General features: G+C 34.3%; 1 protein-coding gene across 3 annotated transcripts; it reads right to left on the minus strand.

The window, feature by feature from the left end:
- Window positions 1-27,129, minus strand: LOC117341615 (ras-related protein Rab6). Of its 3 annotated transcripts, none has more exons than XM_033903459.1 (8): window positions 26,926-27,129; window positions 23,182-23,240; window positions 20,603-20,656; window positions 20,089-20,194; window positions 17,568-17,679; window positions 17,158-17,251; window positions 16,701-16,764; window positions 1-4,594 (listed from the first exon to the last, which is right to left on the minus strand). In XM_033903459.1, the coding sequence occupies exons 1-8, from the start codon at window positions 26,993-26,995 to the stop codon at window positions 4,524-4,526; spliced, it is 630 nt and encodes a 209-aa protein (XP_033759350.1). In that variant the 5' UTR covers window positions 26,996-27,129; the 3' UTR covers window positions 1-4,523. The 3 variants fall into 3 exon arrangements, with proteins under 3 accessions (XP_033759350.1, XP_033759353.1, XP_033759351.1); XM_033903462.1 differs by lacking the exon at window positions 26,926-27,129 and adding an exon at window positions 26,381-26,512; XM_033903460.1 differs by lacking the exon at window positions 1-4,594 and adding an exon at window positions 7,644-12,545.

Genomic DNA, 27,129 nt, shown 5'->3' on the forward strand with positions numbered 1-27,129 from the left:
TGATAGTGTTTTAATGTCTTTATTGAGATATAAGTACGTACAAACGTAGACTGAAAGGAGCTCTGACTTAAAGCTGTTTATGTGAAAGAAAATGAATATTGCGAGATTAGAGCCGTAGAATGGGCATCACACAAAATACATGCGTGTGTTATGTTGGAACCTCGTTAGTCCGGACAAACACACTATTATACGGAACTGATTACTCCGGAAAACCTGGGTTGAGGCGAGACACATTATATGAACAGGGACTGTAGGAAGTTTATTAATACTTGGACTCATTCAACGTAAAATTGGGTGCACTAGCGATTGCTTTCGGCAGGTTTGAATTGTGGGTTGCAACCAACAAGTTAACAGACAAAAGACTACACCCCACAAGACGAGTTCCTAGCATTTCATCCACAACTGTGGTAGAATCTGCTCTGATTATCGATCTACAAAGGTTGGTTACTAGATAGAGTGAGGAAAAATCCCGAATAATGTTGGAAATTGTCTGTCCGAACTATCAAGGTTCTCGTTTCAAAATTACGTTCCACGCATTAAGTTTTCAACTGAAACGTGCTAAAAAGGTTTATGCTTTTGAATTTTAAAAGCTGTAAAATACCTTGGGAACATCAATGAAAAAAACAATCTACGACTTGACAACTCATACAGCGGAATAGCAGCAGGAGGAATAACAATAGTTTAATATATATACATTGTACATTCATGGTGTGATACAAAACAATGGACTGTAACTTATTAACCTATGATGAACGTTGTATGTGAAGATTAACATTATGATGAAGTACATCTTACATAATTTCACATTCATAAAAAGTGTGATGGTTGTCTGTAGCCATTCCTTCAGATTTTGTTCATATTACTTTATGGTGGTCAAAAACACGGGCCGAAGAGAACTGTCAAACAGACCGCAAGCCGGGCGTTCCCATGTAGTCCGTTACAGTTATCTAGTCCGACCCTGTCAACGTCCAAACACCGAAAAGGCAGGACGTAGACTCACCAGAGAAGTATAAAAGCTTCTTCTTCTTCTCTTACGTCGCCTGTACACAGCTTTCGGTCGTGAAAGGTGACGCGAGGTGAGAAAACAATCAAATGCTAACAGCCAAACAACACAACGAGTATTAATAATGAAAACAGAAAAAGGTAATAAAACATAAACATTAAATGGAACTTTTACTTCACTTAACCGTGTTGGCAGTAATTACAGAGAAAAATAAATCAACTTGGCACTTGGTAAAATAAAGAAAGGAATCACGCTAATTCAATTCAGCAAACAAGTAATTTTGAGATATTAAAAATAATATAAACAACAAAAATCATCTGTTTCATGACTAAAACAATATTCTGCGGCAGGATATTACAATGTATCTATTTTGATTTATAAAATTATAAAGGTAAAGTTTGATTCTAATTTTAATATTGAAATTTTAATTACAAAGGGGTTGCTTTTTACTCTACCTTCCTTTGCTGTAGTAGACAAATAGTTTACACTATGTACACAAACTCTACATGTCCGGAAATTCATTTCTTACTTCAATGCAATTCAAAACCCTTTTTAACCGAATTTTTCTTCGTCAATCAGAAAAAATAATGTTATTTCCTTAAATTTTAGAGGATATTTGCGCGAAAACGTTCCGCATGGAACTACATTGCATTCACTAGTAGAAACCATACAGAAACAAACGAAGATAATAGTCGAAAGATCATAAGAAAATTTTTGGAAGAAGAATTATCAAACTCCTACATCGTTTAATATGAATATCTAAAATATATCATACGTGAAATGAAAATTGCAAGTAAATAATAATAATGGTAATAAAAAAACTAATGTATTTTTATACTTCACATTATAATTGACATATCTAGTCAATGTAGTGATACAATAGATGTAGTGTTAACAAGATGAAGAACATAATTATCGCCAGGCGAGGGATGTTATAAGACAAAGCATTTTACGAAGATTTAGATTCAATAGATATATGTGTATGACACACAAATTGGCTAAACCGGTTTTATCTGGCAACGTGATATTATCCCACGAATCAATGTCAAATTATACAGTTTTTACAATTGTGGTTACACTAACTACGAGATATCTATATGTTAAACATCTATTAATGAAAAACAACGCAAATTTAGCTTCATAAGCCAACATTTTCTAGACAATCAGTAAGAATCCAATTCAGTGTACGAAAAAGTGACAAGATTAATAAGGGATATTATTTCAAAATGTCTCAACCAATCAAATGATCGCTAACGTCTGTCTGAACCAATCAAATGATCGCTAACGTCTTGAGTGATAAAGCAAGCGATGGCTTCCACAGATTATTGTGTCTAGACGTGACTGTCACAACCAAGGCGGTTAAGATGGGTAGACGATATCGAAATTCAATATGATCTATAGCAGTCTACCGAGAATAAAATCAGCCTTAGCTGGACACATTATCAATATCAAAATATGACGGCTTAAGTACATTTTCCTGAAATTAGAAGAGACGGTGTCGCTATTTTCAAATAATACGAGTGAGTCTAGCCTACTATACAGTAACATTGGTTGGACTAAACAGTGTATATTACTATGTATTACAGTAACATTGACAGGACTAGGTAGTGTATATTACTATGTATTACAGTAACATTGTCAGGACTAAGTTGTATATAAATAATATAATATTACTTACTAGTGTCAGGGAGTGTATATAACAACACACTTGGGGCTTCTTTGATCTGAGACAACGCTTAATACCCGTTCATAGCAGAAACTTCCTTTCTCACAAATTATTATATTATTGTACATATATACAAGCATTAGATGCTAACTTTTAAAAATAATACACAAAATATGCTTACGTTTTACAATGAAATAATTAAATGTTAAAATAATGACTTTGCGAGTTAAGTTAGCTTGACAAATATGCTTATAAATGTTTAAAATAAATCAAGCAAAACTGCTGTCGCGTTAAGTATTGTTTAATGTCTACAGTTGTCGTTTTCTACCTTTTCTAGTAAACACTATTACAAATTGGCGCATCTGTATGATCTATGCGGAAATATATAAAACAATAAAAAGGTCTAGCTTACCTTCATGTTATTTTCGTTTAAAAAAAATGTAAATATAACGTTAATTTAGGTTAATTTTAAAGCAAAATCATGAAATTTAATTAAATTGCGAAGCATGACTGTATAAATTATGTTTGTTGATCCGAATTCCAGAAACCGGGATTTTCGTCCAGAACATTAAGATTGGACAAACGAGGCTTTTTTCATATATTTTTATCACATCAACTAACTAACTGAACAAATTTTCCCTTTCATACACATCGGGGGAAGTTTTATGCAAGATAACATGTATCTCCTTTCATAAAATCATAGCATTTACATTTTTATAGCATGCAATATATATAAATACATTGTATATAGAAACACCCTTTTATCGAGGTACATACAGAGACAATATAGAAATATGACTAGAATACACAGTATTGCGAATCTGGTAGGTCGTTTGTCTCGGACAGATTACAAACAATCACTTTTGTAAGTAATGTAGATATATTTACTCCATAATTACAACATAATTATAATGTAAAATATGGGCGAAAGAATTTTGATTTAGAATATATCAAACCCAGTATAATAAACATTTCCATTCATAAAATCACTATCCTTACTGGCATGATTATAAAGGGACGATAAAATAAGGACGAGTAGAATTATATTTTCAATTGATTTATAAACGCTTTCTCTTCTTGAACACCTGGTCTTGTATCAAAAGAATAAATAATTAATCTCTATTAACCTACGCCCTTATTTATAAAAGAAATAATTTGGATTCTTATAAACATATGATACATTATTTTTATCACATGACATGTACATAGTAACAAGCAGTTTTAAAGCAGTTTTAACAAATACACAACGCAGCAACATCTAGTATGATAAATGTCGACTCTCTGGGCAGGATCTAACTGAACACATTCTTGCATATCCATATAATACATAATAAATCTCGATTAAACAAAACAGCCACACTGATTTGTCCACGCCATATTCTTCTTTAAACAATTCAAAATAATTCATTTATTGTTAAAAACGTAACAAATATCTTACAACTTACTTTTTAAGTTATCTTTCACTTGCGTTAAATATTAAAGCGGGATTTTTTTTATATATTATTTCAGCATTTTGAAATATAATTTACATAGATACAAATATATCGGACCTTTTTGTCCAATAAAGACAGACAACTGTACTTATAAAATTTTGACATTGTTAAAGAAAATATGAGATGGACGAACTCACCGAATGTCAATGCATACATGCATAATAATCACATAACCGAGCACAGATAACAAACACAACACAGCATCGCGTGGAAAGTTTGTGAGGCTCCATCAGCCCGAGCCAACTACTGGCTGTTTCAAAATGGCATACATGATGTGACGTCATGAGGCCACGCCTACTTCAGCCTCGATGTGGACTAAATACTTTCTCAAACGTGAACATATCTACAATGTATTTTCCTATCAACAAGAACACCCGCCTCCTTCCTGTTCCGCAGAGTCCAGTGCCTCAACTTTAGGTCGGAGTTCGATATCTGAAACAGCTGTTAAGGCTTACTTGGAAATAATGAAAACTGTTTTTAGACTTACCACCAACACACTTATTGGTATCAGCGTGCTCTACAATTTCCATCAGTTTATATTGACATTTAAAAGAAATTATATTCAAAACGTAAGAAAGAAAGAAAATTTATTTGCTCTATGCATAATATTTAAACATGCAGTTCTACTATTATTGAAGCATATTTTTATTCCACCAGACTGAATCATCATAAATGCACTTTTTAAGATAAATTTGGTTTTTAAATGTGTATACTGCGCTTAATTTAGCGACAGCCTGAAATGATAAAAGGAGGTTTAAGAATGTTTCATTGATAAGAGACCAAAGGATGAGAGTCATACATCATATAGACTCTCCTCCAGAGTACGATATACATTTGTCATTAATGGGAAATTTTGATTGGTTCGTACAGAAAACATAAGTAAATTTGGATTTTGTTGATTTAACGAATGTCACTGTTCTTTAAAACACATCAAGATCACAATCCCATGATTGGAACATGCTATCCTCGACACCTACCCAGGTTTGTTTTTTTTATCGAAATCAGCACGTCAAAGCGTCACAGTTTGATGACGATACATTTAGACACGCTTGCTGGACTGTGTATTTTATCCGGTTATTGTTCCCTTATCTTATTTTCCTATGTGAAGAAAGAAACGATTATACTGTTTTAAATAGAGTTTGCAAAAAGTAATTCATATTTGCTTCGTTTATTTGGCCATGACCTCATTTCACGATGCGCAGTGTTTTATAGAACATAACGAAGTTAGAGGTAGTTATGGGTACGTTATACTGTCATGACAACACTTCATATAGGGATTGGACTTCACTTGAATGTTAACCATGCTTTTATGGAGCAATTCCTCTAAGAATATATGTTAAGGTTTTTTTCTTAGAGGAATTGGTCAACAAAAACATGGTTAACATCAAAGTGAAATTCAATCACTATTTTTACACATACGCGACTTTCTATTATATTTTTCCATGTCAACCAATACTCATATGTAAATGACATCCTAAGACCATAAAGGTCGGCTACTGGTAGGAGGAATTACAACAGTTAGAACAGCCAATGATAACTCATTCATTTCAAGTTAAATTTTTCTTATGCGGTGAGAAATAGTTCTGTTTTCACATGTAAAATAACCATAACTAAAACATTCAGCAATATTGTTTAAATATTTGTTTTCTAGATATCCACTTTTTCTGTATTAAAAAAGCGTGTTTGTGCGTTTAAAAAGAGGCTCCTGTACTGTAGCATGTCCATACAAAAGTTCAAATGTCAATGTTTCCATACAAGAATGAGTTTGTTTTTAACATTTTGTATTACTTCACTTACCTGATAGATGCCGATCGCTAATAGACAAGCCGCAAAGCATGCTGATAACTGACTAAGAGTTTGAGGTCGCCAACTTCATTATGTATTATGCTCGTGTCTTGTTTTAGCCCACCCTAGCCCCGTTCTTTTGACGGATATCGTAAATCAGAATACAGGTACACTGTTTGGTAAAATCATCTCCGTGCATTTTCAACATTTTCCGTGAAATAACTTCTTTTTGTATGTATAGTCTTCCCATGTTTATCAATATCCAGCTGAAACATAACTTTGTTCAAAATTCGGCATTCTTTTGGTTTATTTTCTTTAGAACGAGATCACGAATCCTTTAACAAATGTCTGAAGTAAGCATTATTAATTCATACTCAAAAGTCACTCGCACCCCGTAGCAAAGTGGTGGAACTTCATGACGGGCATGTAGTAATATCCAACATTACACATCTATTTACTCCAAACACACTAGCGCAAGTTCAATTCCGTCACTTTCAAGAGGGACCGAACCTTACCATCGTAGAAATCACGGCATGAATAAGCCCAGCCCACCCTTTCAAAAAACTTAAGAGAGTACCTGAACAATTAGGAATATGCATATATAGGATCAGAGACATAACAAAATAAACGACCACAAAATCCGGAACAAAAGAAGCCATTCTTCTCTCACAATATTTCCCATTTGACGCACTATGGCGAAGCAATTTGCAACGGGATATTCCTACCATTCCTGATGTACTAAAGAACTCTAGATCTAGACTTGCAAGGTAGGAGCTCTTCATTTTTGCTTTCGTTAATCGAACTAGTGTGATGGTTAAATCAGTAAGCAATGCAGAAATTTTCCCAGAAATTCAATAATACTGTGAATGACAAGCCCAAATGTATTGTGACCAACAAACACGTTCAAGTGAAAAGGAAGCTAAAAATATGATTTTGGTAAAAGGTCTTGTTTATGCAATAAAGTCCCACAACTAAATTCTTACAGCTTTTTACGTTATCATAAATACGTTTCCCTGTCTTGTGAGTATACTTCTTCATCCATTTTGTTAAATTTCCTAAACAGATCAATTAAGGTAATTAAAATTCCCAAAAAACTATTAAGTAAATCTACAGAACTTTTATCATTTCCGTAAAGCATGCGTTGCTCAATTGGCAAATGCTGTTCGACATGAGACATGAGCTAGTCAATAAAATACTTCGGCAAGATACAAGTTGCATGAAATGTGTGCAACTGAATACAAGGCCCTAGGTAGATATAGCAATTGAATTATTCAAGACTCTTTAATTTACATTAATGGTTATTGCTATGCCCGTTTCTTTTTACTCTTCAAGTGGGATTCCAAAGCCCATTCTTCTTGAAATATTTAGGCCCGACACAAAATAGAACTTTTACATTTGTGTTAATAGGCCCAGGATTCCAACAAAGAGTCGCTATTTCCCCAGACTCTTGTCTCTGTGTAGCTTTTACACATATGGTATACTGAATGGCGTATTCAAGGACTTTTCAATGCTACAGATCGGGATTTAAGGTTTTACAAAAGCAGAGTAATTATCCACAAGGCTTTTGCATGGCAACACAGCCAAATTCCACTTTTCAAAAGTGTATGCACAGTATTCAGCCAAGAGTAAACGGTTCGATTTTTAGGAATTCGAAACAACACGTTTGAAGTCTATACAAATTTTTCACACAACAATATCACATAAATAAAACGGTTTTATTGTCTTTTATTTTACAAATAAAACCTCTCCACAAACAGTTCTCACATTTAACCCCGACTTTATAAGGTAACTAAAAGATTTGTTCATGCTTTCAAGTAATTTAATCATCGAAAGCCTTACAAAATGTTATATATATACACTTTTAAACTGTACAAATATTGACCTATTGATAATAACTATTTACACATGTTAGAAATAATAAAAACCTACTTTTGACAAACCATCTGCATAAATAAGAGGAAATACATGTACGTATTTACAAAAAAATATTCCAAAGTGTCTACAAAATGAATCAAACCAATATTTTACCAAAATTTCAAATACGACATACTAATGTTACTATTGTACAAATCTAAAAAATATTTTCAAATGATCCGTTGAAGTGGGTCAAAGATGTTTTTAGTACTTAAGAATTATTAAATTTAATAGCAAATTGTAAATTGGTAATTTTTGAAATGTCATCCTCACAAGTAAACTGAAAACGTATCACATCATATGCAGTGCATACATTCGTATTAATATTTGTGACAACTACTACTGTGTCTTGGCGACGCCAAAGTAAATCTATGATTAATATTATCAAGATATGAAATTTGGAATAACATAAAATGCTTGATGAAATTAATGGTATGTCAACAAGATATCCCGACAATTAATTTTGTGCTTCATATCTAGTTAAATTACATTAATGTATATTTTTGCACTTAATTGAATAATTAGGAAATGAATTTAGTATCCTCCCAAATAAATTTAATATTTCGATTACCAATACAGAGAGCCAAAAGATGTTATCTAAGACTAGAGATACCTAAACTGAAAATGTGATTCCATTTTTCTACATATAGCACCACAGTAATCTAGAAGTGATTCATTTGGCAGCATCCAATACTAAGCGAACATACACGTGTTATAAGTGAATGGGGGTATAAACAACAGTTACTGTTGTAGCATAGGATATGAGCACTTAGGTCTATCAGTAAGGGTTTATACATCCACTAAGGAATACAAAAATGGGCATTCATCTCGCGCAAAGGAGAACTATTAACCTTTTCATCGAAAATTGTCATTTTGGCGACCTAATTCCCATTATCAGTAAGGGTTTATATATCAATGCTAGAGATTCACAATCAATTAGAAGATATGGAACAGAATTAAATTCTATAACACTTGATTTAATTTTTTAATTTTGAGACAGAGGTGAAAATTTTTTTATTTGTTACAGCTGGTACGAACCCAATAAAGGTACTCACGGTAAGTTTCATAAATTGTCGTCAATTAATCGTGTTTGAACATTCAAAGATATTTTGATTATGTATACTCTTAACGACTTGCACATGCATCTATGGTGCAGGGGTGTAAAAAAGGATTCTATCTTTACAAAACTAAAAACATTCAGAAAAATGCAACATATTTACATCAAAATATCAATAAATAGCAAGACAACAAATCATGCCAAGGTTCAAACAAAAAGTGCATTTTACGACATACATTCTGTGATAGTACATACATACATGCATGATCTTTGTATTTCAATGTGTATCAAGTCCGTTAGTCTTGCTTAAAACACTGAACAAATACATATGTACAAGTAATATCTGCTAAGGCACACCATAGAAAATATCCATTACATATCCATCTTGCAGAGATTTCAGAGGCAAGATAGTCTGTGTCACTTCACGTAGAAAGACTAGCATTTCAGCGTTGTTAGTCCGAAGAAAGCTACATCAGAAGGTTGATAACAACTATATGCAGCTTAAAATCAAAACTTGAAAGCAAGACTAGGTACGTCGTACAATTTAATATTTTAAGTACAATTTGAAATTCAAAAACATAATGATCGATATATTATCTGAATGTATCATTTACTATCTTCTTCAGCACAACACAAGTAAAGACAATGACTCCAAAACATGGAATTTAGAAAATTCCACCTGAATCTGTTATAATTAGTTAAATATATTGATATTTTAAAGTTAGAGCTTCACTTTAGTAACATAACATTATTTCATTCTATTGACACTTCCACATACGCACAAAAAGTTTTGATCAAATAGTGATATAACTTAAAACACATTCTCCCAGCACTTGTAACACTACAATCTCCTGTACATAGTATTATGTATAATGTTACATATAAACTAAACCCTTGGACTATTGGGATAGCACAATGACTAAAGCATTTCCAATGTAACCAATATTTTGAAATTATAAACATGAATTGTCGAAAATAAAACACAATATTGAAGCATGTTTAGAAAAAAAGGAATAAAAAAATTTTAAAAACAAAGAAAAAAAAAGACTCTGAGAAGATGGAGTCTGCAAACAACAGAACCTCTCTATCTACAGAACTAACATTTTTCCAGGTACTATTCAGTTTAGACAAGTACTATGTTATGCAATGAGATAAGCATAATTGCACACAAACTTGGGTCAGGAAAGAATATAGTCATGGCAAGTTTGAGTCAATGAGCGTACATTTTTATCACAATATATAGAAGGTACAGACTCCTTCAATGGAGTCTTCTATTTCTTTTCTGATCAAAGTAAGGTCTAGCAGTTCTGAGTTAACTCATTGTTTTTTTTTTTACTTTGTTTTTTTTCCCAAAAAAAAATCTTAACTTACTGCTTTTTTTTCAAAAATTATAATATCTTATATGCATACAGTATTTACCATGTCATTGTTACATTATTTTCAAAACCAGTTTAATCTCATTTTTCAATTTAAATTTTCAGCAAAATCATTCAAGCAAATGCAAATTTGTTTATACAAGATAAGAGTGATATTTCAGATAGGAAGTAATTCTTATTACAGTTGTACATTCACAAAAGCATAAGCAGACCATTATCATTGCATAGTTTAAAAGATGGGTTTTTGTCACAATCCACGTGAAGAATATTCTCAACATTCACAACACACAAGCACAGAACACAAAAGAGCCCTGAAATTCTCAGAAATTCAGGCTTGAAATGATGAATTCATTCTCACTTTTATTATCATATGAACAGGATAACTCATGTTTTGGGTGGTTTTTTTTCAAGCTTTGATACCGATATCATTTTAATGATGTATACACATATTTCGTAAAACTCTGAAAACGGCAGTAGGATCTTTTTAATTTTCTTCTTTTTATTTCATCACATGGAAATTCCAATAAAGTATTGTATGATTTTAATCTAAAATATTCTATGATTTTATTTATATGATCTTACATTTAAGTAAATCATATTCTGACAATACATCGCTGATGGTAAAACCTATTACAATGTCGAAATGCATATATGACTAACACATTATAGGTGATGGTGTTTTTTTTTTTAATTGTTAACATGGCACTTACTATGAAGGACGTATATATAGATGGGGCCTAAAAATACCAGAATTTCCGCTAACCCTACCGATGCCTGTTACGTTCTGGACATTCCCATAGAAGGGCTATAAAAATCAAGATATGTTGTCTATATAACATCAGGAAACCAATTTAAAACAATTAAAAAAAAATTTCCCCACCTTTAAAATCAATTTTTTTCTGGCATGTTAGCGGAAAGACGTGTATTTTTTGTATGCATGAGAGTAATGTATTTGATACAATGTTGAATACAGTACATGAAAAAAAAGTTGAAACTTTTTATATATGGTCTTAAACTTTTAATCTAACCACAAAATGATATCTACAAGTGCCATATTTATTTATTTTTCATTTATCAATTTATTCTGGCTTATTACCAGATATGATCCTATTGTTAGATAAATATTTTTTTTTCTATATTTACATTTATATACATATGAGAACATACATTTAATTTTGTATAAAATTTTGAACTTTTCTCTTAAATCTGAACCAATAAACCTGATGTTTTTTGACAAATGTAAAATGTCAAACATTAACAATATAAGTATGTAGGTGTTTATTTTAAATAAATTATGAAACAGTCAAACATATAGATTGCTGCTTCATTTCTAAATGAACTTAGATTTATGGAGAAAGGCCAAAACAAAACTGATTTCAGTACCGTAAGACAGAAGTACATAAAACGTTCAAATGATTATATTAGACAATTTGGACTTACAAATTATGAAAAAAAAAAATTAGTTTTCAGTAGAATGTTATTCTATGATTTATATTTATTGTCTGTGATAAAATTTCATAAACATTCAGAGTTACTCATATTTTGACATTAGATTTTCCTATGTCAGATGTATTTACTTAATTACTTTATAAGTATTCTCAAAATATACATATATAATGTATACATAAATATATATGTTTTTGTCTGTACAATGCATACATTTTTGTAATTTGTATCTTTCACCTTTACAAAGTATACATAAATTTATATTTTATTTTTACTTTACATTTTCCACCCAAACATTGTATACATATATTCATTCATTACTGTCCTTTGTATTTTTCAACTGTACAAAGTATATATTAATGTATACACTTTGCATTGACATGCAATACAATGTAATACAATGTATCTAAGAATGTATATCTTGCATTTTTGTCCATACAATGTGTACATATAATATATACTATGTAAGTACAATATTTTACATACATATACAATGGTTCAACATTGCAATATTGTTGGACTATGATGAACTTGCATGTGCTCCTGGCATATATCAAACTTATCTTATCGTGCTGATGTACATCATGTCAATATTACCTACAAATAGACATCAATATTTGATGAGCAATCGACATCGGAGATGAAACACAAAATACAAGACAACAATGGACAGATCAAAGGCCTGTACACAGTGACAAATCAGACACAAGACGGACACAAGACGGACAAAAGACAGACTAACAAGTACATCCTCCTTCTTTAGCCTCGGGCTCTGTCGGTGTGTCCTTTAATTTTACCTCCGTCACTGAAGAAATCAAAGTTAAGGAAAACCAAAAACAAACAAAATAAAACTAACAACATCCATCAGAAAATGAAAATATGTAAAGCAGTAATGAAAATATTTGAAATACCTTAAATGTGTTTCCCTGATGTTATTAATACTATGTTAGATTCAACAGTTCAGTGTTTTCTGTTTGAAGAGGTTACGACCATACTCTATGTAGTAAAAAGCCACCAGGATTATATACAATAACTACCACCATCACCAATATATATTATAGTAAGACTTTAGAATGCAATTGTATCACTACAGTTCAGATAGATATTACTCAGAAAGTTTTCTCTCATTTGAAAATACGTATGGCTGTGATAGATGTTGATTTGTCTGGTTAGAAGATGTCCCAGTTCATGCTTATTGAACAAACTGAGACCTCAATCATGACAATATTCCAGTAAGCACAAAATTTTGATCAATTCACCTGTTTTCTTAATTATATAATTCACCTGTAATCTTGATTTTTATTATTCACCTGTAATATTGATTTTTATAATTCACCTGTAATCTTGATTTTTCATAATTTACCTGTAATCTTCATCATATAATTTACCAGCATTCTTAATTTCATACAGTTGAAAACTTATTTGGGTTTCCAGATCCTAATTTGATAAAACTTGCTAAAAACAATAACTAGAGCAAATATTTGTTTTAGTTCTGCAATGTTTTTTTCATATTAAATCTTTCTGTGCTAATACATTATCTTAAGAGGTATATGACACACTGAAAAATTTAGTGATCAATGATTAATAAAATATACTCAAATTTTGTTCTTCAGGTTTTGATATTATGGCTGTATTAACTAAATCTTTTGAGGGGTTTATGAAATATGGTGTAAACAAGCCTTGTGCTATTAATAGATGGACACAATGAAGAAGCTATTAAGCAATTACTAAAACACCCCCTCCTTACAATTTGAGGAATGTAATTCTAGCTGTAGAAATCAAAGTTACTTTATAAATTTCAAAAGATGAATTAGCTATTAATAACTTAATATCTTACAACAATATTTAAGGTATTTTTACTTTATCTTACCTAGATTTTATGCAAATTATGATAAAATTGATGATAACTATTTAAAGTAGATAAAGGATATTAAAAGAAATGTTTTAAAGTTCCAGAAAAGCAGATGTCATTGAGGTTATATTTAGAAAACACATTTAAAGCTATATGCTACTCGGAAGTATGTCATTAATGATACTTCTCTATGCATTCTATCATAATTTTGTTGTGCTTGGCTGATGTCATAAATAAAATACTCTCATCTATTTTATGCAAAGAATTCATGTAAACCTAATGTAGTCAAATTTGTTTTGGAGTTACTTCCCCTTAATCATTCAGTAACATTTATATAAAACAGAATCTTAAAAGAGTACAACTATGTTAAACATAATTCACCTTTTGTAAGCCTAGGCGGAAGTGAAATATCTAATTGTTAAAAAAGTTCAGTAAATTTCATATGCTATTTGCATGACTGTCAAATTCATGACAAAACAAGATAACCAAGAGAAATTGAATGATCTTTCTTGGTTCTATGTCAGACTGACTTTCTTTCTACTTTTCCCTTCCTTTTTTCTTAATAATCTGACTAAAAGAACAAGTGAAACTTACACCTGAAGTTGGGGAAACATCCCTCCAGTTCTTTTCAAGAAATAGCGATAACAAACTTCAATTCTCAATATACAAGATGGCAGCTTATCAGCCATTTTCTTTTTCTGATCAAATATCAATTCTGAATTGGCACAAGGCACCAAGAGGAACATACATATGAATTTTGAAGAATATCCCTGCAGTACTGTTCAAGAAATAGCAATAACAAACTTAAATTCTCAAAATCAAAGTAGGCCATCTCTAGGCCAACTTGTTTTTCTGATCAAAAATATAAATTGAACTGGCACAACTAGGTTACAAGGGGAATCTACACATTAAGTTTTAAGAATATCTTGCAATACTTTTCAAGAAAGAGCGATAACAATGATTGACGGACAGACAAACAATGTACCACTGACGCAGGGCGATTGGAATAGCCCACCATGGGTCCAGATATGTTTCTTTTCTTTTCAGAAACCAATGCCCAGAACTTTCCGAAAGTGACATGTCAGTAATCATCATAGAGACAAAGTTTGATGCAAGTACGGAATCGGCCAAGATGTGACGAGTGCATCTGATGATGTTGGGCTAATAAGAGAAAATCTTCAAATTCATTGTCCTCTAAGATAGGTGTTTTTTTGACTTCCAATGTAGATGTTTGATATTACTAGAACAAGCCAGTTATGTAATGAAGAATGTTACCACCTTTGTGTAATTGATCAAATCTATCATCAACATTTAACAAATATTTCAAAAAGAACTCATTTGGTAAAGTAGCATATAGCCGTAAGTTGAGTCTATAAAGCACATTCCAATCAAAGCACATTCAACTAGTTTATATCTATGCTATAGCAGTAGTCATGCTAAATATCATACGCAAAGGGAGATAACTTGTGTTAGGAGTTTACTCAGCCAAGAATGCAAATGCATATGTTGTTGCATAAAAAGCAGCATAAAGCAAAGTACAGAGATAGCAGTATAAGCAAGGTAAGCTTTAACAAGGCAAATCATGCAGTTATCTAGTTCGTAAATAAATGGATTGAAGAGGAAAATGCAAGCATCTATCATTGGAATGCATGTTGTTTAGCATGTACTAACAGGGTGAAATCAATTCCTTAGTACCTACATACGGCAAGTCATCAAATGTTTTTGTGTCCTTGTAAGTCTTCATAAAAGCTCACTACTCTATCAATGTATTTGTGGTTTGTTTATAGTAATATATATATATAATTTATATTCAATAAAATTTCATTTCCATGTCTAGTCTTTTCTCCTAAATCCTAATTTTCATTTCATATTTTTTTGTAAAGCTACATCAATAATTTACAAACAAACAAAAATTGAAATTGAATATTTACATAAATGTCCGAAATAAATCTATCTATGCATCTCTTTTTATGAAAAAAAATCCTACATTTTCAACATTAAAACAGAAGTGTTTCCAGACATCTAAAATCAAAATCACTAATTTGTACCTCTCTCCATTTCTTTAATTTCCAAAAATCCGAGATTACACTCTAACGTTGTGATGTCATACTACGTAGGGCATTTCTACATATATCAACAGTATACACAGATCACACAAGCTTACTACAAGCTTCTACCACCTACCTTTGGGTTACCTCCTTTGTCCATCCAAAGCTATTGCATCAAGCTGGTTAGTTTACCCGCCAATACCACTGGGTTTGTTTACATAAGACACTGATCTGTTTCCATGGCAACCTTATTACCATGTGGTTAGAATATTATCACACACATTGGACCCTGGGGTTTTGTTACATTTAAACACTGGTCTACAGCTGTAGGTACAGTAGTATTGTAATTTTGCTGCACATCACGAATACTTAATTTTACATGAACAAGTTGCATCAACTTATATTAAACACTCCGGTTAGCCCTGACAGAAATATGAGAGGTCTTACTGTTTGAGAACCAGACTACATGGAAAAAATCCACATAGTCGTGCAGGTGACCCTTATACATTTCCATATCTGAGCCCAGATCAATAAAGTGAAATTTGCATTACCACCTAACGACATAAATAAGCTGGGTTATATGACTAGGTTTCATTACAATACAAAAGATACTGGACAGTTTTCGTACCTTATTAGATATAATTACATAAAGATTTTATAATTTATGCCCTTAATGCAACAGTAATGAAAAGCTTTATGCTTTAAACATTCACAGTAATGTTTGCACTGCATCAAGGTAACAAAATCCAGTTATTTGTATGGTAAATGAGTTTAGACTTAAGACAGCGATAGGGCTACTCACATAGATATATTATTTATACAGAGAAATCAGATAATGATTTGTACGGTTAGATAAAGTAGCGATGTAGTTTATTTGTCACATAATCGAAAGGTACCGCTACACAGTTACTGCAGAAAATATATAGTTAAAGTAAAGATACAATTTACCTCTTGTGTTGATAAAAGGTAATATTAGACCATAAATACATTGCATCATTATTTCAAGATACGGTTTACCTGTTGTTGGACCTTATATATATTGTTACCACCAAAAGGATACTTTCTCCTTTTTTTGGTTCTGTCGTTTCCATCCCAGGTAGTGCTGCAGCTACTCGTCGGAATAACTAACAAAACAAAATTACCAACATAACTAATACTAAAAGGGTTTATCATTACTGAGGAATATAAACTGGTAACTATATACATCATAATACAGTAAATGGGCTATTCCAGTAAATAATATCAAAATAATCAAAATGGAATGCTGATTACAAATGTTTTTACAGAACTGAGAAAAAAAACAGGTTTGATGGCCCTGAGGCAAGTAGATGGGGTCTGTGGAAGTAAATATGGTGACTATGTGTCCTGTAGACAAGATGGAATTATACAAATTCAGTTTGACTGGACCACTATGTTTTAACTTTGGGAAAGTTACTTTGGAACATGATCTAGCCTAAAGGAGCAGTGATACTAGAAATTTGATTTCTTGTCAGGTCTGATATTTTTCTTTAACTCACCTGTTTAACATTGTAGCCTGCCTTGGCACTTGTTTCTATAAACATCACATTTAATTCCTTTGCCTTCCTTTCTCCGTCTTCCGTTGTCACTTGTCTGAAGAATATAATTATCATTATAGTGATGGTTTGTGCCATAAACATAATCCTTTGTCTGTAGTATGGTGGGCTAAATCCAGAGTGTTTCTGAAACACCTATGCACCTGTTGCTCTTTAGACAGAAAAGGAGCACAATGCAAATTTCAAACTTTAGTACAAATCATGTGGAAATTTGGAGAAAAACTTGCCATTTTCTAGAAATTTTAAAAGTGAAATATCTATTTTACTGTTAAACTGTTTTCATATTTTTCATGCTGATATATATTTACCAGCTACCAATCTGGTTTTTGTACCAGCTCTGTAGAAATACATACCGCTTGTCCGATAGATCTGTTTTGTTCCCTACTAACATAATTATAACATCACTGCCACGCTCTGTCCGCACATCATCTATCCACTTTGATGTCTGTTGAAAGGAATTAGCATCTGAAAGAAGAGATAAATATTGCCGATGTGAAGTAATATTCTTGATCTAAAGACAAGTCACTGACCTGTAATATATATCATATCCTGTCTCACACACACTGGACCCTGTCACACATACCGGACCCTGTCACACACTGGACCCCGTCACACACACTGGACCCTGTCACACATATCGGACCCTGTCACATACTGGACCCCGTCACACACTGGACCCTGTCACACATACTCGACCCTGTCACACACGGGTTGGGTTGTTTTTGTTTAACGTCCTATTAACAGCCAGGGTCATTTAAGGACGTGCCAGGTTTTGGTGGTGGAGGAAAGCCATAGTACCCGGAAAAAAACCACCGGCCTACGGTCAGTACCTGGCAACTGCCCCACGTAGGTTTCGAACTTGCAACCCAGAGGTGGAGGGCTAGTGTTAAAGTGTCGGGACACCTTAACCACTCGGCCACCGCTGTCACACACACACACAGGACCATGTCACACATACTCGACCCTGTCACACACACAAGATTCTGTCACAGGTACCGGACCCTGCATGCAGCTGTCCCATACTTTATCCTGCCACACACACAGGACCCCGTCAAACACACATAGGACCCTGTCATACACACAGGACCCTGTCACACACACTGGACCCCGTCAAACACACATAGGACCCTGTCATACACACTGGACCCCGTCAAACAAACATAGGACCCTGTCATACACACAGGACCCTGTCATACACACAGGACCCTGTCATACACATAGGACCCTGTCATAGACACAGGACCCCGTCAAACACACAGGACCCCGTCAAACACACATAGGACCGTGTCATACACACAGGACCATGTCACACATACAGAACCCTGTCATACACACAGGCCCCCGTCATACACACCAGACCCTGTCACACATACAGGACCCTGTCACACACACAGGACGCTGTCACACACACAGGACCCTGTCATACACACAGGACGCTGTCAAACACAGTACCCTGTCATACACACAGGACCCCGTCAAACACACATAGGACCGTGTCATACACACAGGACCCTGTCATACACACAGTACCCTGTCACACACATAGGACCGTGTCATACACACAGGACCATGTCACACATACAGGACCCTGTCACACACACTAGATCCTGTCACACATATAGGACCCTGTCACACACACATAGGACCGTGTCATACACACAGGACCATGTCACACATACAGAACCCTGTCACACACATAGGACCGTGTCATACACACAGGACCCTGTCATACACACAGGCCCCCGTCATACACACCAGACCCTGTCACACACACCAGATCCTGTCACACATACAGGACCCTGTCACACACACAGGACCCTGTCACACATACAGGACCCTGTCACACACACAGGACCCTGTCACACATACAGGACCCTGTCACACACACAGGACCCTGTCACACACACAGGACCCTGTCACACACACCAGACCCTGTCACACATACTGGACCCTGTCACACACACACAGGACCCTGTCACACATACAGGACCCTGTCACACACACAGGACCCTGTCACACACACAGGACCCTGTCACACACACCAGACCCTGTCACACATACTGGACCCTGTCACACATACTGGACCCTGTCACACATACAGGACCCTGTCACACATACAGGACCCTGTCACACACACAGGACCCTGTCACACATACAGGACCCTGTCACACACACAGGACCCTGTCACACACACCAGATCCTGTCACACATACAGGACCCTGTCACACATACAGGACCCTGTCACACATACAGGACCCTGTCACACACACCAGACCCTGTCACACACACAGGACCCTGTCACACACACCAGATCCTGTCACACATACAGGACCCTGTCACACATACTGGACCCCATGTCACACATACAGGACCCTGTCACACATACAGGACCCTGTCACACATACAGGACCCTGTCACACATACAGGACCCTGTCATACACACAGGACCCTGTCACACACACAGTACCCTGTCACACATACAGGACCCAGTCACTCACACTGGACCCTTCACACTGGACCATGTCACACATACAGGACCCTGTCACACATCCTGAACCCTGTCACACACATTGGACCCTGTTACACACACGGCATCATGCCAGACAAACAGGACCCTGTTGGGATCAATGTCTTTAGAGAATACATTGTACTGAGTCTCAAAGGTAGTTTTCCTGATTAATATTCTAGTTTTGAAAAATCTAATGTTAACATTGACAAACCCTACAAATTACATATGGAGACAAGCATTCAGTAGACATCACTGACATACAAAAGTACTGGTGTTACTATATCAATGGACCCTGGCCGGTGGCACAACCTCCAGGTGATGTTGTTATTGTTGACATTCCTGTCAAAATATCACAGCCAACTTACTAGTTATATCATAGACTACAACTGCTACTGAGGAATCCCTAATGTAACTTGGTATTAAACTTCGGAACCTTTCTTGTCCAGCGGTATCCCATAACTGTAGTCTGATCTGTAAATATCAACACAATAAATTAAATGATAAATGTGAGTTCGAATTCCATTCCAGTCAGAAACACTGCGGTAGGATTTTCATGTTGGAAAATGGGAGCTGTTAAAATAATGATTAAATAGGTCATGGATGGTCAGTTACAATATTTCTTCATTTCAGTACTTACCAATACGTACATGTATTATATGTGTATACTGTGACACAATATATTATTGTCACAATATATTTAACCTTGAAGATGAGCAGCCAAATTTAACAAAACATATCTAGATTTCAGATTTAAACAGGAGATAAAACATCTAAGTATAAACATAGTACATATATTTTGGTACATGCATCTACTTTGTGTATTGAAACTTGATAACTTTAAAATTAATTCTGTATAAAACCTTTAACTGGTATACATACTGTTCTATCTTCTAGGTACATGGTTTTTGACAGAAAATCTATTCCAATGGTTGCCTGAAAGAGAAAGAAAGAACAGGATATTATGATATATATATATAGAGACATACAATTACATACACATTAGTGGGGTTTCAGATGACTTGATTCTGGACATTCAGAAATCAAATCCAGACAAAACAAGGATGGATAGTATATTGCAACAGCAATACAAAGTCCCCTGCCTGAGCTAGAAGTGCACCTATTCATTTCCCTTTTTTTTTTTTGAAAAATGGTTTTTCGAAAAAACAAATGTGGGATGCACAACTACATGTTATACTGGTCATGTATACCAAGTTTCGTTAAAATCGGAGTAGTACTTTAGGAGGAGTTGTACATGTCCGGACAACTATTGCGTGACAGACAGACAGACTGACGGACGGAGGGTAAACCTATAGTCCCCCCGTTTTTGAAACGGCAGGGGACTAAAAACATGCATAATGTACGTAATATATATGTATAGTTATACAAACCAGAAGAAACAGAACTTGTTATTCCCTATAATCATTTACTGTATATATAATAACAGTTGGAAAAAAACTTGGGTTCTAAGCTTTTAATAGAATTCTCTGCATCAAATTACTTTAAACAGGTATTTACAAGAGTTGATGTTTATACACTACTTTTTTGCAGGTTTATTACATTTTGAGTTGATGGTACCATTACTGATTACAGAATCCGTACCCATATACCAAATCCAAAACAACTAGTTGATTTCACAATCCTTTTTTTTTCATAAATGTACTCGTAACTAATGATCAGTCACTCCACAGATAATGAATTCAAATAATGAAAATGTCACCTCACCAACGATGTCACAACCCAAGATATCCAATTTAATATATCAAGCAGTGTATATAGTAGTGTACTCCTATAGCTATTTTGACATGACTTTGACAATTTGCAAGGCATGTTGGGTCAAGCAAACATTTTAGACTGTGAATTCTCATCAGTTTAATTGGCCTACACTTTCCTATTAATTTAATCAGCAATAATACATTTAACTAATTAAGATGTTAGAAAGGTGTTGAAACCAATTCATAGCACAACCCCAGGCCTGGTTCAACAACTGGGTCATCCAATTTCAATCATTATTATTTATGCTTATAAGGTGTTAAAAATTATAAATAGTACACTGTTTTCTAGTTTTAGAAAGATTCCAATAAGCATATTTAAATGTGATCTTACAGTTTGCAAACCTTACTTATTGCATCATTGCATCATGTTGATTCTTGGAATCAAACTACTAATTGAAGATTGTCTTCTTTTTTCAATTAAAAAAAAAAAAAAATTTGATAGAAATTTAACTTATCCACAATTAATGAATTTCATTAATGTAATACTGAATGAAATTCTAAAAGGCATATTGTCAGGTAAATTATACCTAATAAGCACGAGTCTGTAAAACGAGGTTAATTTCTGAACTTTAATTACTTTATTAATTAATATATTATAATTATCAATCATAAACAAAGCCATACAGTTTTAATTAAAACCTTTTAAGATTGTTCAGGATTCAAAAGCTGGGGTAATTATAAATTCATCATTTGTGGAGTGACGGATTGTTTAGTGAATTCATCATTCTCAATAGAGCTAGACTGATCATTTAGTGAGGGTTTCCCTGAGGATAACAATCTCACAAGACCGCGAGTGACCTAGCTACTGCAGACTTGAGATTTAAACTCGGGCGATCAGCCCAACATTTATGCAATGCTCTGTACACATATTAAACATCATACTGTACATCACACAGAGTAAATCAATAAATGGTACCATCAGTATATGCATATTTCAGTGCAATCATGACCAGTTTCTCACAAATCATGGAGGAATAAAAACATGTAATGTATATATATATATATGTGTACATTGTACCATGTATTTATACAATTAGTGACTGTGAGATAGATTATGGTATTAATAGAGTCCATCAGGTGAAGGTATGTGGAATAGGGAAATCCTACTAGAGGGTGTTGAATTTGGGGTCAGAACCGAGGCTTGCTGATCATGAGGTTCTGACCCCAAATTCTACACCCGAGGGTACCCCCGCAGAATCTCCCTATCCCACATACCTAACATATGATGGACTATTTTTCTCACATCTTTTTTGTGAAATGCATGGGGAAATTGATCCAACATGGCGAAACCATAGAAACTTCGTATTTTTTCTCGGTGACCGACAATAAGACCAATTACATATTTGGAAAGTATGGTTATATTATACGTATACCATGAAAAATAAACTGACTGTCAAAGTGTCAAGATGACAACAAATATATATTGATGTTTGTCAGAGGTGATTGGCTTTCAGGAAACTGCCGTTTAATGTTTGACATCGAGTCATATTCCTTCACCTATATACTTGCTTACACAACGAAAACTATATCTATGGAGCTAGATCAAGAGGCAAAAAACATACACTGAAGAGTTTATTAAACATCAAAGTATGTCATCACAGACTTTACTGTGACATATAGGAGGTAGGCACACCAAACCTTCCAATCATTATATTAATCGAAACATTTTTTTTGACAAAATTTTACCTGATATGTGTTGTCAAAACTGTCATACATGAAACGTGTGATCAATGATGTCTTCCCAACTGAAATAAGAGAAAAGATTTAAAAGAATAATCAAAATAGAAAAGCATATGTAAAATATACATCATGTAAAGTACTAGAGTGATCCTATGGTTGTCAAATATATTATAAGAAAATTAAATGAACAACATAATATAGGGATTATAACGAAATGTAATGTACATGTGGGCCTTTAATGACATCCGACTTTAAAACCACAAAAGTTGTGTAGTATATTAACTCCAGAGATTTATCAAGGATTTAGGGGAAACTAAACTTTTTTGGACAAAAGGGGAAAATCACTTCTGAAAATTTGAAATTCGAAAAATCACAAAGTTTCAGTTTTTTTTTATCTAAAAGACACATTTCCAAAGGATAATTTGGAAAGCAAATCTGGAGGATTTTGGGATATATTACACCATAAAATGAGGGAAAATATAATATTACAATGAATTTAACAGAAGTCTGACAGGAAAAATGGAACAAAATCCTGAGAGGAAACAATTGCAACCAATAAACGGTAGTGAAAAATCCCAAGATTGATCCCTGAACTTGGTAGGTGTTATTATATATATAAACAGTGGTTATGAAAGGAATTATGCAATACTGTATATATACAGTGTACGTATATACCCTCAACCTATCTCCACCCGAATCTACCGCCACCCTCGCATACCGCCACCTACACCCCTAGAACGGATTTCCCTTCTACATAATTCCCTCGTTAAGTTCGCCACCCTTGCATACCGCCATCCGCCACGTTCATAACAATACAAACGTCCGGAATCCCTATTTATCACCCTGGACGATATCGCCATCTTGGTCCGTTTTTTTCTGCGATCGAGGAACTCTTTAGTGTTGTATTTATAGAATTAGGGTATTTCCTTTTTCACAGGTAACTTAGTTATACGCATGAACGAGTTTCTATCGCTCAGGTAGATATATGTATCGATGTTTGTATATGTGACATCTACACACAGGTATGGTTTGATTTGTAATAAAGCATGACTGATTTCTGCTCAATAAGTGTTCTTATTTATGGTATGAACGATTTGGCTTCGTCAGTCGAGATGGAAACTCCGAGACGAAAGCGTGTTCTTCTTGATCATGGTCAGAAGGGTTTGATAATCAAGTTTGCGAGTTAAAACCCTAAAGTTTCACACCAACAGTTTGCCAATCATTTCTCAACTTTGTGGGATTTACCAATTAAAAGACGAACTGTTGGTGACATATTGGCGAAAAAAAACGTTGGTACAACATAATCTTTTAATGTTGTAATTTTCATGATTCGATACTAACGCCACCCTCGTTATACCGCCATAATTGACACGGACGAAATGTGGCAATATAACGAGGGTAGACTGTATATGTTGTCCCAAAAATAACATGGTCCAGACTCAGGGATAATCTTAAAATGGGATAAGATTCACTCCAAGTAGCTATATTGGTTTCATCTAAATCCAAATGGTAGAAAATTAAAATAATAATAACTAAAGAAGAACTTTATAATGTGTATTTATGAAACCTGTGATTGCAATTTATGCACTTTTATGTTGCTGTTATCATTACTGCTGCTATATATTATCATCCACGTTGGCATTTGGACATGTACAGGCCTAGGTCTGTCTGAAAAACAATAATGCTTGATCAGGATCATTCCTTACAAGTTTCAGCTCAATCGAACTGGCGGAACTGGAGAAGAAATAATTCAAATATATTTTCAGTATTTTTCAGTAAAATCAGACTGATGGAACTGAGATGTATTTTTCCTAATCATGGCGAGGCATCCATCTTAGATTTGGGACTGACCCAATGCAAATAGTAACACCGCTTGGTCAGGCCCATCTGATCAGGCAAGTTTGAGCAGGATCCCACAGGCGAAACTTGAGAAGTTGTGGCGAGTTTACAGATGACAACAACAGATGAAACATGACATTTAAAGGTCATTTTGACCAGGCTATGTGTCATATGACCTAATAATGTCAAACGGATTCTGATAAAAAAAAAATCCATCAACAATCAGGGCATCTTTTTCAATTTCAGAAGTCAAAACACTATCTTTCATAATACAGAAGTGTGAAAACATAGTCAAGTACATGTACACAACCCTTCAAACCTGAGTGTCATTAATATCATTTTAGGGAGTCAAAAACATACTCTCAAGGATCTTCTCAATGCTATAACCAGACTCATATGAGTGTGCAGGAGACACAAAATTTCTTAAATGTATATATATATAGACAAAGTATTAATGTTTAAATTAAAGGGAATTAAACAATATTGTCTTATCAGGTCTACAGCGTCCTGACTTAAGATGACATTTTTTATAACTTGAATCGATCGTTTCATGATCCTTGGACCAGGAGTTGAAACTGGGACAGCACATATCATCTCAATCTATTTAGTATGTGTTTCTTTATATAAGTAGAAGACCCGGTCTCACACGAGGTCCAAATTATAATAATATCACAAGCAAAGAGACAGAGCCCACAGTCTCACACTCCTAAATTGATGTGTTCAGTTCAAGTTTCTCATCAAATGCAATTTTTTTTTATATAGCTTGTAATACCACTACGATTTTGTCAACCAACCCCTGCCCAACATCAATGCTCATCCCCGAGAAAATTCCACAGGAACAACAAACATGATTTAGATTATCAGTTTTGACATTGCTGGATGATCCTGGAGATTCAACGATGGAATTCAACTGATTTCCGCTTGTGCCATAGTCCACTCATGATCACCCCTAGCAGATCTAGAGATATCCCAGAGTTGATGAAAATGGTATTTGCAATTTGATGCTTCCACTTAACACCCATAATTTTACAGAGGGATATGACTGGTTTGTCTGTTGTTGGTATAATGTGACCAGGAGGTGTGTCCTGCTGGACATCTTCAACAGTATGCTTCTGTGAGAGCATGCAAGTCAACACGAGAATCGCGCTATCACAAGGAGACAAGATACATAAACATAACCAGACTCCTAAAACGAACATACGTAATTTAAACAACATGCATTCACCCTGCACAAAGGTGAGGGTGTCCTTTAATGACCATAACTGTTGATAGCCGTTACACAATACATAACCAATGCCAAATATTCAGTGACATACATACGCGCATACAATTCACATGTTAAACACGGCCAACATCAAAACAATACCATTTGGTTCCCCGAAGGTAGCTAGTCTCACTGGATAGCTTATTAAAGATTTTGACATGTCACAGTCCTTTGAATAATCCAATAAATCCTGGTACTGTTTGGTGATATTAGATTTTACAGATGCAATATATCTTTCTCAGGTGAATGGTTCAATAATTTGCGACTTATTACTGTCGTTCTATTTGTTCATGTTTGTTAATACTGTGAATTCCCAAAGGATATTGGACAGATTTTAACACGTCAACTATATTTATAAACCATCATTGCTAAAAAATGTTGTGATACAAATGTCTACACGTCAGTTAACCCAAACTTACCCGTGACTCACTGACCGAGATGTCGATCACCACAACACCCGACATAATATTTTTCTGTCAACAACCTAAGCTAGCCAGAGAAGTCGAGGAGCATGTGAACAGTGTCACTTTAGAAAGAAACGATCGGCATATTTACAATTAATGCATAAAAGAGCATTCACTTGAATCTGTTTTCAGCTCCAGTAATCTTTTACATGATTCTGACATTTCTGTTCCATGTAAACTTACCACTTTGCTCCCCAAGAAAAACTAATTTAAACTTCCTCAGCGGGTTTCCGAATTCTCCAGCCGAACCCATGGTATTTTTTTCTTAATAAAATCACCTCCTTAGCGAAATAAGTGTGTCTATAAACGGAATGACTTCGTCTAAATATTTAATTATAATTATCTTGTCTATACTGACGTCGCCACGTTCGGAGCCTCCTTTCTAAT

The sequence above is a fragment of the Pecten maximus genome, chromosome 14 (assembly GCF_902652985.1).
Source record: "Pecten maximus chromosome 14, xPecMax1.1, whole genome shotgun sequence".
Taxonomy (NCBI): Eukaryota; Metazoa; Mollusca; class Bivalvia; order Pectinida; family Pectinidae; genus Pecten; species Pecten maximus.